This window comes from Heloderma suspectum, chromosome 6 (assembly GCF_057233095.1).
Source record: "Heloderma suspectum isolate Gila_16-S chromosome 6, 16-S_ref, whole genome shotgun sequence".
Taxonomy (NCBI): Eukaryota; Metazoa; Chordata; class Lepidosauria; order Squamata; family Helodermatidae; genus Heloderma; species Heloderma suspectum.
This window is the reverse complement of record NC_139463.1, coordinates 22,274,959-22,289,356: the sequence shown is the minus strand read 5'-3', so window position 1 is coordinate 22,289,356 and position 14,398 is coordinate 22,274,959. Positions and strand designations below refer to the sequence as shown.

At 42.2% G+C, this 14,398-nt stretch overlaps 1 protein-coding gene across 4 annotated transcripts in view; it reads right to left on the bottom strand.

The window, feature by feature from the left end:
• EI24 (EI24 autophagy associated transmembrane protein) overlaps nucleotides 1–14,398 on the bottom strand; it is a 38,948-nt gene that overhangs the window by 8,718 nt on the left and 15,832 nt on the right. For all 4 annotated transcript variants that reach the window (XM_084803767.1, XM_084803764.1, XM_084803763.1 and 1 more), the window contains 6 exons: nucleotides 12,507–12,654; nucleotides 6,059–6,204; nucleotides 5,520–5,580; nucleotides 3,579–3,645; nucleotides 2,210–2,334; nucleotides 1,212–1,331 (listed from right to left, as the gene is read on the bottom strand). In XM_084803767.1, the coding sequence (XP_084659893.1) occupies nucleotides 1,212–1,331; nucleotides 2,210–2,334; nucleotides 3,579–3,645; nucleotides 5,520–5,580; nucleotides 6,059–6,204; nucleotides 12,507–12,548 (561 nt within the window). In that variant the 5' untranslated portion in view covers nucleotides 12,549–12,654. The remainder of the gene's footprint in view (nucleotides 1–1,211; nucleotides 1,332–2,209; nucleotides 2,335–3,578; nucleotides 3,646–5,519; nucleotides 5,581–6,058; nucleotides 6,205–12,506; nucleotides 12,655–14,398) is intronic.

Genomic DNA, 14,398 nt, shown 5'->3' with positions numbered 1-14,398 from the left:
ACAGCCCAGAGTTCACAACCAACAACAAACCACGGGTTCTCTTTCTGGGTTGTTCATGGTTAACAAATCATAGCTTGTTAGCATGACTGGGTTTGCACAGGATGATAACTCTGAATTCAACATCCCACAGGTTAAATAAACCATGAGTTAGTGTTATGTGTGAACCAGATCAATGTCTGGGTCTCTGTGTCCATCTGAATTGCTAACAAAGCTTCAGAAGGGTTCAGATTCAGTCCACTTCTGCGGAGCCCCACATCAATTCAGACATCTTCTAAATCTTTCCAAGTCAGCACAATTTGGTTTGATATTCAGGATTCATCTGAATCCGAAGCACATCCCTCAAAACTGGCATGTTATCACTTCTTGTGCACAGTTAGAACTTGCTAGGGATGTACGAATCCCTTACCTGGCTCCGCGCAGGGGCATCCGTGGTGGGGGGGAGGCGCTCCGCCCCTCCCCCCGGAATCCTCGACAGGGGGGGAGGCGCTCCATCCCTCCCCCTGGAATCCTGCCCGGCCGGCTCCGCTCCGCAGCCAAGCTGCGGAGCCGCCTGCCGGCTCCGGCCACCCGCAACCGGACATCCGGCCGCTGGGCAGCCCTGCAGGGACGCAAATGGCAACTGTCGTAGCCGCCGCCATTTGCGTCCCTGTAGTGAGCAGTGATAGGCTATGTAAATATTTACATAGCCTATCACGGCAGGGGGAAAACCCCCCGCGTACGCAAATGGCAGTAGCCGCCGCCATTTGCGTACGCTGGGGTTTCCCCCACACACACTGCCGTGATAAGTATTTACGTAGCCTATCACGGCTAGGAAGAGGAGGAAGCGAATGGCGGCCAGGATGGCCGCCATTCGCAAAGCAGCGCGGACAGGAGCAGGTAAGTGTTCCGTTTCGCGTGCCTTTCGTGGGGTGAGGGCGGCGGGGGCTTCGTCCCGCACGCCTTTCGTGGGTTGGGGCAGGGGCTTCGTTCCACGACGGATTTCTGGGGGCAATCACCTGTTAATATTTTCTTAAATCACCTGTTAATATTTTCTTTGCAAGCACATTTCTGCAGAACTCTCTGCTTCAGGCAACTTGTGGTCAGAAACAGGCTGGTGGATCCACAGTTCCCTCTCATAGCAACGTACAAAGCCTTGATGATCTGTGGGTCCCATTTTCTACTATTCTACTCAGTGCTTGTACAGCCTTTGTCCAGGTTTTGTCTGCTCTTACCTGGATGAGGAAGAGAGCTTGCAGTAAGAGGTTAAACAACATGTCAGCAATGATTTTACTGACACTGGGGAAAGGCTGGGGCTTCCTTCCTGACACCTCAAATGCCAAATCAGCGATGTCCTGAAATACAAGTAAATATTTTAGCAAAATTGATTCCCTCATAATATAGTTTTAACAAAGAATAAAACATAAGACAAAATATATGTCATATTGTGTAAAAATATATTTTAAAAATACACATAGATACAGAACAAAAGATCCCATGGGGGGGAGGTATTGTTCATGTTCTTTCCTAAATCAGGAATTAATCATATATGTATCATTATAATGATACAATTCATCACAGTTGATTTTACTTTCAAAATGCCATTTCTTGTCCTCTTTAAAAATACAACAACTGGAGAGTGCTTTCAAAATGCAACTAATAACAGGGAGCAACATGAGCTTGCACTATATACAGATGTCTTCTTCCCAATACAAATGCTCCTGTTCTTTCCATTTTCTACAGTGATTAGGTACCCTTATCCCCCTTCTCCTCACCACCCGCTAACTGCAACACATTCATGTATAACCGCACATGTATCCCTTTTATATACTACTGAGCTCTGCCTATTCTGCAAATTTTGCATTAAAAGAACAAGGACAGGGAATAATTTTAAACTGGGACAGGGAATATTTTTTTGAGGGGACTGAACAACTCCTGGATATGTATAAAGATGTGTGTGTGTGTGTGTGTGTGTGTGTGCATGCGTGCATGAAAGACAGAGAACAACTGTGAATAGGCCAGTGTAGATACAGCCTTAGGCTGGAATCCTGAAGATGCTTAGTAGGGAGTACATAGCACTGAACATAATGAGATTTACTTCTGAATAAGCTTGTACAGGAGTGCACCATTAATGTGATACCCCCCCCCAAACAAAAATCATGTGTTTCATGCAACCTCGTCAACTGATGAGCACCGCAATAAGGAGCACCATCTTCTTGGCAAAATCACCTACCTGAAACCAGATGGCATTGACAACTTTACTGAGCACAAAGAGGGGAAGGACCCAAAGGGCACTGAAGATGGAGGTGAGAATAAATTCCAACCAAGACCAGACATCACCGTGCAATGAGGGGTCACCTTCCAAACAGATACAAAGTCCCCATTAGTAATATGCACACAGGATTTGCTATGATTTAGACAGCTCACCTGTACTACTGTGACAGAAGAGAAAGAATCTCCCCTCTACAAATTTCATTTCCTAGCAACAAGGTGGAGAGAAAGATCAATGAATGCAGACAGGGATATATTTATAGCTTTCCTTCATTAAGAAGTTATACCTTAGTCAGCTCATTTACTTACTTACAAAAATAGCTTGGTAGATCTATTTCTACTTTGGCTAACCCTACAAGAATATGTATTTTTTACCAGCATGTTTATTTCTAGAGTAGCTCAAAACCATATGGTTAGAGATATGGTCAGAGAAGCTGTTTCCTGTTCCTTCTTTAATAAGTCTCCTAGATTGAAACCTCCCACACATTCACCAGGAAATCTGCCTGAAATGTACTCAGTAGAACTTACTTCCAGTAAACTTGCTTAGGATTGAGTTACTAGCACTTGAGGTTTCCCTTCCAAAAATCAAGGGGTGGGAACAGAAACCATTTTCCCACTAAAATGCCACATGGTAGAGACAAGAGAAAGTAAAGTCTTATCAAGGATTCAAGTGGTGTTCTGATTAGACACTATCAAAGCTGTGTGTTTGGTTCCCAGGAGTTCCGAGAGCCCTGGGAACATAATGGGATTCTCCTTGGTTCCCCTGCTTTGTTCTTTAAAAAAAAAAAAAAAAACTCAGAGAAAATTAAAGGCAGCACAACAAAGCAGAGAAGAGTTCTCCATGAATTCTACAGTGTTCGATGTAATGCTTGACAACAAAGCAAGATTAGACATTGATACATCAGCTATGAAATCCTTCCTCCCATGTGAGAGAGGGTGCCACTTAAGTTTCTTTACAATGCACAAGTTTGGCATGCATTACTAGCAGGGGGAATCCCTTGATGTAACAAATAGACCCAAACTTCTGGACGAGCAAAGCACTGAAAGCATGAAGCAGCCTGAGCAAGGATCCCCAAAGCTGCCTTAGGTGTACCCAAAGAGTTAGGCACACCCAATGCAATGTTTGATTTTTTGAGTGGCAGACCCCTGTACCATATTTCAAATGATTTTTGAAACTACCCTCAATTCCAAAGAGGTTTGCCGTGCAATGTGAGCAGCTGCTTTCAAGAAGCACAAACCCAAATTTCCCTTAGGCATACAGAGTTAGGCATGCAACTAACTAGCCCCAAGGAATCATTTGCTTGACAACATTTGGCCACTTATATACTTACCAATTATATGGGCTGTCGCTGATTGAAGTACAGGTATGAATACCCGATAGAACAAGAAGAGACTAAGCTAGAAGGAAATCACTACAGTTTAATATGTTCATAAAGTCGCAATCCTTCCTACAATTGATCCACAATCCTGAAACCTCATGGTAAATTTGCAAATTTTCTTACCACGCCCACCCAAGTCCACATTTTCTTTCAGGTACATATTATTACTATTCTCCTCATATAGATGTGTGTATGAGAAGATGATTGCCAGCAATACACACAATGGTATCACAATGGACCTTAACAAAAATGACTGAAACTGCCCCCTTGCATGTGCACCCATATGTATGTGAGAAAATCATGATTAGGAAAAAACAAAGGAAAAAGCAACTGACAATGGAATGCTACAGACACATGGAAAGCTACCCTAAATTGAAACACAATTTGACTTTTGTGAAAACAGACTGCACTCTGCTTCGTAGACCACAGTTGTCATTTAGATCCCCACGCTGTCTACGTACCTACTTTGGAATCCCATTCCAAAAACCATTATGACTTGTCCGATTCAATAACTGCTATAGCCATGTGACTATATCTAAGTTTCCAACAGGCCTGTCTGTACTTTTTTTCTAAATAGAAGGGCAGGTACATAGGAGAATAGTATCACTATAAGGAGGAATAGGTTGTTGTGCAGGTCCTAAATATTCTGCCCCTGATCTCTGGAAATCCTGTACTACCACAATCTAAATTTACTGTCCTTCAACTTACATTGCCCATACACTTTCAAGCTCTGCTTAGGGATGTCGGATGAATCCGGTTGGGGAGGCGGAGTCAGCCTAGGCAGATTTTCGGTGCTTTTAAATCTGCAGAAATTGCAACTGTAATTTGTGCAAGTTACATCAGAGACCCACTAAAATGTGTAAAAAGTCCCGGGAATGTGGGGAAACCACATGGCTTGGCTCTCAATTGCGAGCCAAGTCAGGTGCGCTGCAGAAGTCCAGGAGAAGTCCTCAAAAGGGCCAGATTTCCTTGAAACGGACATCCCTAGCTCTGCTCTATGCATACAATCATAAGGGCTAGAAGCGTGTTTTATTGTTTGTAAATAAAAGCCAAGCTTTCAGAATTCTGAGGGGAAGAGCTTATTCTGCAAGGCACATGCTGCATATGCTGAGCTCTGAACATTCTTCATCAACAAGTAACAAAGTATTCATTTAAATACAAAGTACCTGAAGCTCATATAAAGTATCTCTCTATTAAACACAGAGCACCAGAAGTAAGAGTTCCAACAACTTTTCTTCCAACTACAGACAAAATAATTTAATAGTTTCTTTTCAGTACTTCCATAGTATTTGTTCACCAGCTCAGACAGATTTTAAATGGAAAATTGAAATCTACAGTATACAATCAAGACTGTGAAACATAAATAATACCAACCACAACAACAAACACAGCACAGAGGCAAATACAATATTAGTTCAGTGGAGCCCCACTCAAAATGACTTTGGCTGTACAGATGCATTTGGTGTTTGAGTAATAGATTCAAAGACGAAAGGATTGGCCTATTAAAGCAATAATTCCCAGATATTGAAGTCTGGACACATCAATGCTTCACTGGCGTTTTGTCAGTGGGCCAGCAGGCCTCTGGCAAAGATTATTGGCAGCAAAATAGTACAAAATTAAGTAGGATTCACTTCCAAATCCGGCTCTGGAACCAATTTAAAAGAAAGAAAATCTGACTTCGGATATTAATACATTGGCAGTCCACTGTATAAAGGAATGACTAATTTAAACTAATCCTTCTTTAGGCAAAACATGAAGATTTAAGGCACATACTGGTCTGTTTCTCAATTTGCAACATTACCCATTTTAGCAGGGCAAGCAAGCTAACATATATGCACCAAATCAATGCAACAGATGCCCAGACATTTAAAAAAATAACAAAAATATACTGACCCAGAATACACCTCCATTCCACGCACAACACTGAAATATCCGGCTTACTATCCGAGGTTCACTAGAGGAAAAATAAGGGAAACGTGAGAGAGTTTCTCAAAATCAGAGGCTAAACATATCTTTAAAAACCCTATTCTCTCTCAAAGAAGGCAAGAGACCCAAATGAACACCTTGAAATCATGTCAAATCTCTTCTTATTTGGGACCCAGTGGACAGTCTGGTAGCTCCTGATGCTGAAATTAAGTATGTTCAGATCTGGTCAGTTTCTTGTATGGGGGCCCCATGTAAGAGTAGGAAAATACATACTGTTTTTTAAATTATCTTTGTCTACCCCCATCACATTTAGAAAAAACAAAAAACATCTAAAGATACTGTTCCAATTTCTATATATCCCACAGTATTGCTATATTTTAAGATTTTTAGTCACTCATTTTGGTTATGATCAATTCTTATCCTGGTGAATAAAAAAAAAGTGGGAGTGGTTGGAGGGCAGCACAAGCCAATTTCTGAGTCTCCCATACTGATGTTCCCACACTCACTTCTCTTGCTTCCTCTCCTCACTCTGTGCTCTTCGCTGTGCAAGCACACTGCTTGCTCTTCTTTTTCGTTGCTCTTCCCTTTTCTGCTGGATCCGAGCATCCAGTTTGGAGATTGTGCAGATCCCCCATATGGAATCTTTAATTCCCTGTAGCCGCAAAAAGAGGCATCAGACCCAAATTAATCGTGGGGGGATTGTGGAAAGGAAAAGGCAGAAGGAATAATCAAAGTTCACAGACTTAAATAATGTTGCGGTAAGACCAGTTTAAGAGTGTCTGGATGAATTTGGGAAGGAGAGAAGGGCAGTTATTTGTCTGTTTTCCCAGCTCAAAAAAAGTTATGTACCTTTCTCCGATCTTACTGACCAAATTCCCATGTTGGAAGAGAGTCTGAGGTGAGGGATTGGGATGACATAGTTGGGCTTCCTCTGATTTCAGGAGAAGAAATGTGCTTTCCATCCTCCATATCAGTTCAGAGCCAAGCTAGACTGAATGAGGGGGTAGAATTCTGGACTATAGCAATTAAAACAGCAAGGGGGGGGGTGTCACATTTTTAACCATTCCTCCAATATAAAAAAATCTCCTTTCATGAAGTAAACTAGCACGTCAGGAAGAGGAACATACTAACCCTCCAACTCCAATGTGCTACTTTATTATATGCATTTAAAAACACAACACCTACCACCTCCAGATTGCAAGTGGCAGAATCCAAAATTCTACAACCCCAAATTCTACAATTTTGTGTAATGCATACAATGGCTTTAATTACCATGCAATTTTTAGATAAAATAAATGGCAGCACAGCAACTGGCTTAAAGGGTTATAAGGTAATTAAGTGGTAGTAATTGAGATGGCACCAACAGTAGCTTCTAGCTATTGTGATGCTTGCTCATGTAAACGTACTTGACAAGTATTACGCAAACACGAAAATCATCCAAATTCTGCATCATGAAAGGCCAAAATCTTCAACATGTATGGATTATCTAAATTAAGCAAACCTTTATCACTTTGTTTCTTTTGCATACTTTATTCCAATATTAATAACAATATTTATCAAGTGCCTGAAACATTCAGTGCAGTACAACAATTGAGCTTAAGCGTTTGTGACTTACAAAAAACTCCTACCACAGGAAATCCTACTGCAATTCAGTTTCTGAAATTTCATCAGGTATTATCGACACATTTTAAGCTAAAGTTAGAGGGCTAGGAACTTGACTTTAAGAACATGAACACTGGTGTTATTGGGGTGCTGAATGATGTGCCCAGTTCCAGCTCCCACATCTACATGGTGGAATAGTGGAATCAAGGCACACACAAATAGCCCTGGGTATAAATCAGACATCGGCCATCCAGAAACCACAATCTATCCTATTATGTGCCAAAATGCAGCCCCTTGAGTAAATCAGGTAGTCAGGATTGTTCCAATATTTGTCCTGTGTTTTCTTTTTACTCCTGGTATTTTCCCAAATTAAAGGCCTGAGTGACTGCCAGTGACTTTCTAGCCAAGTAGGAACATCAGCACTCTCAACTATAGCCAAAGATTAATCCATGAGCTTCACCTACTTTCAGCTGCCAAGTGACCTATAATGAAATCATTAGATGTTCCAGGCACACATAAAACCACCTGAAAGCAATTTGTCTCCTCATTTGGAAAAATAGTGTTCCTTCTAATAATGGCGCAATTATCTTGTGGCAAAAATAAAAGGTGGTCTGACCTGCTATATTTTAAACTGGCAAACAGACCTGCCTTCATACGGGTTGGAACAGCCCTTTGTTTGGATCAGCAATGCCTTCAAACAAGCTTCCACTGCTGTCAGAGTTGGGTACATTTTGTCCATCCCATATGGGTGATGCCATGTCCACTCACACTCCTAAGCACAGCCCCTGCCATGGTGTATACCCCTACAGCCCCCCTGAGAGAGGGGTCTGTCTACTCCATTCCCCTGAAGGGGGCCTGTCCTACAGCAGAAGGCAGGGGGCAAACCTATAATAACTGTCACTCGGGCTACTAATCTCCCATGGCGTCAAAACGTATGGACTGCAAAGTTATGTGCTGGTTAAGGAAGACTGCCCCTAATGGCTGAAAATGTGACTGCGGGCTTCAACTACATGGACACACTTATAAATTAAAAGTAATTAATGCATTTTAACAACAAAATAACTCCAAGGTGCACACCCCTATGGTCCCCTTAGTTTGCATGACAAGTTTTAGGTATCTAGGTGTCACAATCTTGCCGCTATGGCACTGATGGATGGACAGACAGACACATAACCATCATCATCACCATCATCATCATCATCATCATCATCGATGAAGCTGAAATCTATCCCCAGTTGCATTGCTCTGTCCACTTTTAAGCCAATGAGCATAAATTCCACAAGATCCCTAAGAGACTGACCATTTGTTTCAATTCTAAAGACTGTGAGAAGTAGGAATTCAAGGGAATGGAAAGGACCTTTACACCCGTTTGGTTCTTTCCCCTTTAGGCTTGGCACTGGACAGGATCAGGCTTTAAGAAGTCAGATTCCAGGAGCCAGGGGGATGGGAGAACTAGCTGTCAATCCAAGTGGACCAGGAGCAGGTCCATGGTCCAAAACAGGCCAAGGTTGAGTGCTAAGGCAGCAACAGAGGCAGAAAGAAGCAGGTACATAGTCAAAACAAGGCAGGGATCAAGATCCAAGACAGTAAGGAGGGAAAGGAGCTGACAGAACTTGGACAAGCTGGTATTGCAGCCGATGTCTAAACATCACCCTCAATGCACAGAGTTCATTCATTTCATTTCTATACTGCCCAATAGCCGAAGCTCTCTTGGCAGTTCACAAAAATTAAAACTGCAAAGTACAAAGTTCAGTCTGCTGGGCTTCTTGTAGTGGGTACAAAGCATCTCTGGCACGGCAGGTAAAGCACTGGAGCCTGCCTGCTACAAGCCCCAATCTGAGATACTCACGTTGCACTTTGTTTAGGCCACCTATGACTAGCATAGGCCTAACTGGGTTGATGGGCTTCAAGAATATTTACAGTAAGTCAGTGACTTATTGCAAGACTAAATAAGAAGCACGGGGTGCCTAAGATTATTCCTACTATTTATTTTAAAGATTTCTAGGTCGCTCTCAAAGCAGCTTACACGAAAAGGATAAAACATAAATCCAAATACAACAGAAGTTAAAACATCTCAAGAGCCAGCACCACACTCACATTAAACAGCTAACAAGAGCAATTCTAAAAAGTTTAAAACCAGCAGCAATGTAACACATTAAAAAGTTCATCAGCTTAATGAAAAAAACAGCTAGAAATGAATGTGTTTTCAAGGCCTGTTTAAAAGCCAGCATTGAAAGGTAAAGCACTTTCCCTCAGGAAGGAATTCTGCAGATATAGGGGCCACCATGGAAAAGACCACGTCTCTACTGCCTGCCAATCTGATAGATCTTAAAACGTAGGCACACGTATAGGCCTGTGAGGCTAATCTCAAGGCCTGGGCAGATTCATATGGGTACTGCTACTATTATTGCTTCTAAAGTGTTGTCCAAAAACAGAATCAAGAACAGCCCTGTACTCAAAAGGAGTTTATGATCCAATAGCTTGTGCATGTTCACTAAGAAGTTCCATTAATTCAACAGAACTTCCTCTCAAGTTAAGTGTGCACCCTAATTTGAGAGCAAATCCCATTGAACTCTGTGGGACTTACTTTTGAACAAACATGTAAATAATTGAGCTGTAAAACAAACAAGGAGGAGAGCAGAAAAAGCAAGGACAACATCAGGATAAACAGAGGTTAAAAACCACATTAATACAATAAAACTCCAGTAGGCTGAGATAACTGGAACAAAAGGACCTACAAAGGATAAATAAAAAAAGATAACTTAAGGATATCTGAAAATAGGAACTGTAGCAGTGTTGCATACGTTGTTTAGGAAGAAGTACCAAGCATAAGAGTTTAGGAAGACGTACCAAGCATAAGGATAAAATGGAGGAGGGGGAGAATTATGTATGCCGCCTTGAGTTCCTTGGAGGAAAAAAAAGGCGGGATATAAATGTAATTAATTAATTAGAAAGAGTCAAAGCTGGTTTTAAGAATATGCCATTCTAGAATGAGTGAAGAATAAAGGAGCAGAGGTTGCAGAAGGGAGCTTAATGGGAAATGAGGGGTGAAATGTAAGCCGCAGTGGAAACATAAAGAGCTCTTTATGGGTGCTTCCAGGTGTCCCTGCCAGCAGAAAGTGCCAGCAGATAGTGCCAAACCAAGAAACTCCTCAAAAGGAGACATCCTTTTACTTAATACAGTAAAACTTCAGAAGGCTGAGCTAAGTGTGGGAGAAAAGAACCTACAGAAAGGTTGGATGAAAAAGTACAGGGGGTTAGAGCTGGTTGCTGTTTCAGTGCAGCGACTGCTGTATTGTCTAGACTGATTCTGCTGATCTAAGCTGAACTAACAGTAGTTGGCTTTGGGATCGACACCCCCATTCATGGATTGAATGTAGACAGTGTTCCAATTCAGAACTCCAATGACCTGCAAAATGCTGCATCTAGAAGTTCCCAAATAAGAACAAGAAACATATGCTGGATGCAAAAATGAAACAAGAAACCAGAGAAGGAAACTAAGGACTGAGATCAAAATAGCTGGCAAGAGGGCTTAATCTGGTGGCAGAGTTCTGAACAGAAGTAACTGTATCAAGGAATACCAGGCTGAAGTATGTTAATTACTGCAAAGTATGAAATAAGCAAGAGCACAGACCAAAAAGCTTAGAAGGAATAGTTAGAAAGGGATAGATTTTGGCAATATGATGGAGTAACTGACTGAATCAGAGGTGAAAACGCTAAATCCTGCATAGGCATTAACATGACGGAGCCTCAAACTCACACAATGACTGGGCTCACACAACACGATAACCTGCACTCAAGGTTGAGTATGGGTTGAGTGTGGGTTGTTGGTGAACAGTGTGTTGTCGCTGAACTGTGGGTTGTCATGTTCTCTGAACTCAGCCGAGCTAACAAGCCATGGTTTGTTAACCACAAACAACCTAGAGTTCACAACCCAACAACAAACCATGGGTTGTTCATGGTTAACAAACCATGGTTTGTTAGCACATCTGGATTCAGACAACACAACAACCCACGGTCCAACGACAACCCACAGTCCAACGACAACCCAGAGTCAACCCATGCTCAACCTTGAGTGTGGGTTATCATATTGTGTGAACACAGTCATAACGCTTAGTCATGGTTTATGTTACCCATGGTTTACTGCGTTAGCCATGAATTGTCTTGCAGGCAAGCAAGCACACTGTGCCTTATTTTCCGTTTCTGGCTTGTTTCTCTCCTGCCCATTTTGCCAACATTGAGAGCGCGTTTGTTTTCAGGATGCTCTCACTGGGTGCCGTTTCATGGTGACAGCAGTGCAAACAAGCCAGGGATAAGCTTGTGTTCTGGGTTCAGACATCATAACAAGCCATGGTTTAGACTTCGTAAGCCAACAACAAACCATGGGTTCTATTTGTTGTTTACAGCTGGTTAACAAACAATGGTTTGTTTGCAGGGATGGAGTCAGAAATAACAATAAAGCAGATTTTAAAAAGTCACATCATGGCTTAGTATTATGTGAAAACCAGGCCACTCTCTCCTCCCCATGCATATTCCATCTACTTACTTCCTGCTTTGTCGTTATAACTGAACCAGCAGACCAGTTTGTTCTTGCTTTTAAAACCAGCACTCAAAACGAGGATTTGATTGAGGTTTGGAAGCAAGTGCAAACCAGTCTGCTGGTTCAGATGTATGATTTATGACAATCAAAACACAATTAAGCAGAGCATGCAAGAAGAGGTCAGGAGCACTCAAAACGGCTTATTTCTGTGCCACTAAACCAGCAGTGCACAACCTTTCTGACCCTAAGGGCCACATTTGGGGGCATCAGGGGACTGCACTTGTGCGCACACTCATGGGTTTCTCTTGCTAGCACTTCAGTCTCTCAGCAGAGATTGGGAATAATGGAACGGATTCCCTTGGGAAACCCAGCCAGCGTCACGGGATTGTTTTCAGCAGCCACAGATGCAGGTGGTTCTAGTGGACTGTCCGAAATGGCTTGGAAGGCCGCAATTCGTGCACCCTTGCACTAAACCATGGCTTCGTATTGTGTGAACAACCCTTTATCTGCTCACATAAAGACTTTCAGAATGGGACCCCAGGGAAATTTGCACTGGGAGGGATTTTACTCTACCACCTCAATTGTCCCAACAAAGACACATGAAAGAAATCCTAATGGGAACAGCCTTGTAGGGTCTCAGACCTCCCCTTGCCTGTGCTACCATATGGAGGCTAGCTTGATACTTTAGAAACCCAGCATCCACAGATCTTAATATCCAATTGGTAGTGATTGAAACAATCCAAAAGTGAATTCTAGCCTGTAAACACACTTTGCCACCTATGTGTAACAATAACAACAACAATAACACTTACCCTGATGAGATCATTAAGGAAGATCTTGACACTATCTGCCATCTCTATGCCAGCATTGCCTCCACGTCTAACACTATCAACTACAGGGCGAAGGGAAGAAATGAACCCAGATCTGTCTCATTGTGAAGAGATGGGAAATTGGCAGAGTCTGGCAGAAAGGAGAAAGAAAAATTGCTATTACAGCAGCAATAAAATAATGTGTAATACATTATAAATAAAATGAGCTTGCATTCATTTTAATAATTCCTAAATCCAATTCATAACTGATGCTAGGGAGGTCTGAGGTTACAGCGTAAGCCGTCTCCTCCCCTCCCCGCCCATCACCACATCCCCTTTCCCTTCCCTCCGAGGTCGCAAGAGGCAGCCGGCACAGTTCTCTCTGCACTGGCTGCAAGGGGGAGGGAGTGATGTCTCTGACCTTGGATCCGGGAATCCTAAATATCCTATGGCACCCCAGACTCTGTCTAGGGGCCATAGGATTGCTCTCTAAACCATGGTTAAAAAATTTAACCATAATTTAGCACCGTACCTGAATGAACAAGCCATGGTTTGTCGTTGGCTAGAAAACTAGTACTAGAAACAATGGTTTGAAGAGGGTTTTCAAAGCACGGTTTGAGTAACCAATCATTTGACATGATGTCCAAACCAAAGAACTGATACCTTATGTCAGGGGCCACTGGAGTGCTGAGCAAATGGAAAATGAAAATAGACAAGCAGGTCTAAACTATAGTTTGCCTGCACGTTTGCAAGTCCAAATCAGGGTTTGGATTCTTAACTATGGTTAAAACCAATCATGGGTTAGCATAGTACAAACTGAGCCTGGGGATGAGGACACAGGAGTTCAGCTCTAAGCTGGTGTTGAGGAGGGATTTGAAGGAGGAACGGTGGTGCCATAGCTCTTCCAGGACAGCACTTTAGGCATAATGAGAATGGTTATGAAATGAGGAAATCCTGCTAATTCAAGAATTAGCAATTCAAGGGATACTGTGGCCACTGTAGTCCATGCATTATGTGGAGCTACCCTTGTGCTTGTTCTGGAAGCTGCAGCTGGTCCAGAATGAGGTGCCTCGGACCGTGCACATATTACACCAGTGCTGAAGCAACTGCACTGGATAGCTATTCGCTACCGAGCCAAGTTCAAGGTCATGCTGTTGGTATATAAAGCCCTGAGCAGCTTGGGACCAGATTTCCTAGTGGATTGCCTCCCCCAGTACAGACCTTTGCAATCATTAAGATCATTAGAGGAGGACTTGCTGGTTGTTTAGATTGCCATCTTGCAGACCTGCAGATTGCATCTTGTGGCAACCTGGAAGTGGGCCTTCTCTGTGGTGGCACCCCCCTCATGGAATGTTCTCCCTCCCTGCTGGTATTCAGGAGGCACAAACTGTAGCATTGCTTTAGGCGCCAGCTAAACACCTTTCCTGCGTGATTGTGCTGCCTAGTTTGTTTGCTATGGTGCTGCATATTCAGTTTTAATGTTTCTATAGATGTTTTATATAAATAGTTTTCGTATTTATTATTGTATTTTAATGTATATTGTGATGTATTTTAATCTCCCTGTAAACTACTTAGAGATATTAAATAAGTTATGCAGCATGTAAATCTGTTACATAAATAAATTAGTTAAAGATATACTTTAAGTAATGAAATGTTATTGACGCTGTGATTCAAGTAGATAAGGCACACTTTTTCCTTGTTACTATTCCTGGAAAATGTAAATCAGACCTTGATTCAAAGCATATTATCTCTATTGGTGAAATTGTTCCATTTAGCAATTTTTAGAGGCAGAGAGAAAGTGGAAGAAAATTTTTAAAAGAAACTGTTGTTCAAGGTGAGACAAAGAAATACAAAAATCATGCTTTTCATAGCCTTGCACTGGATTATCATACTGT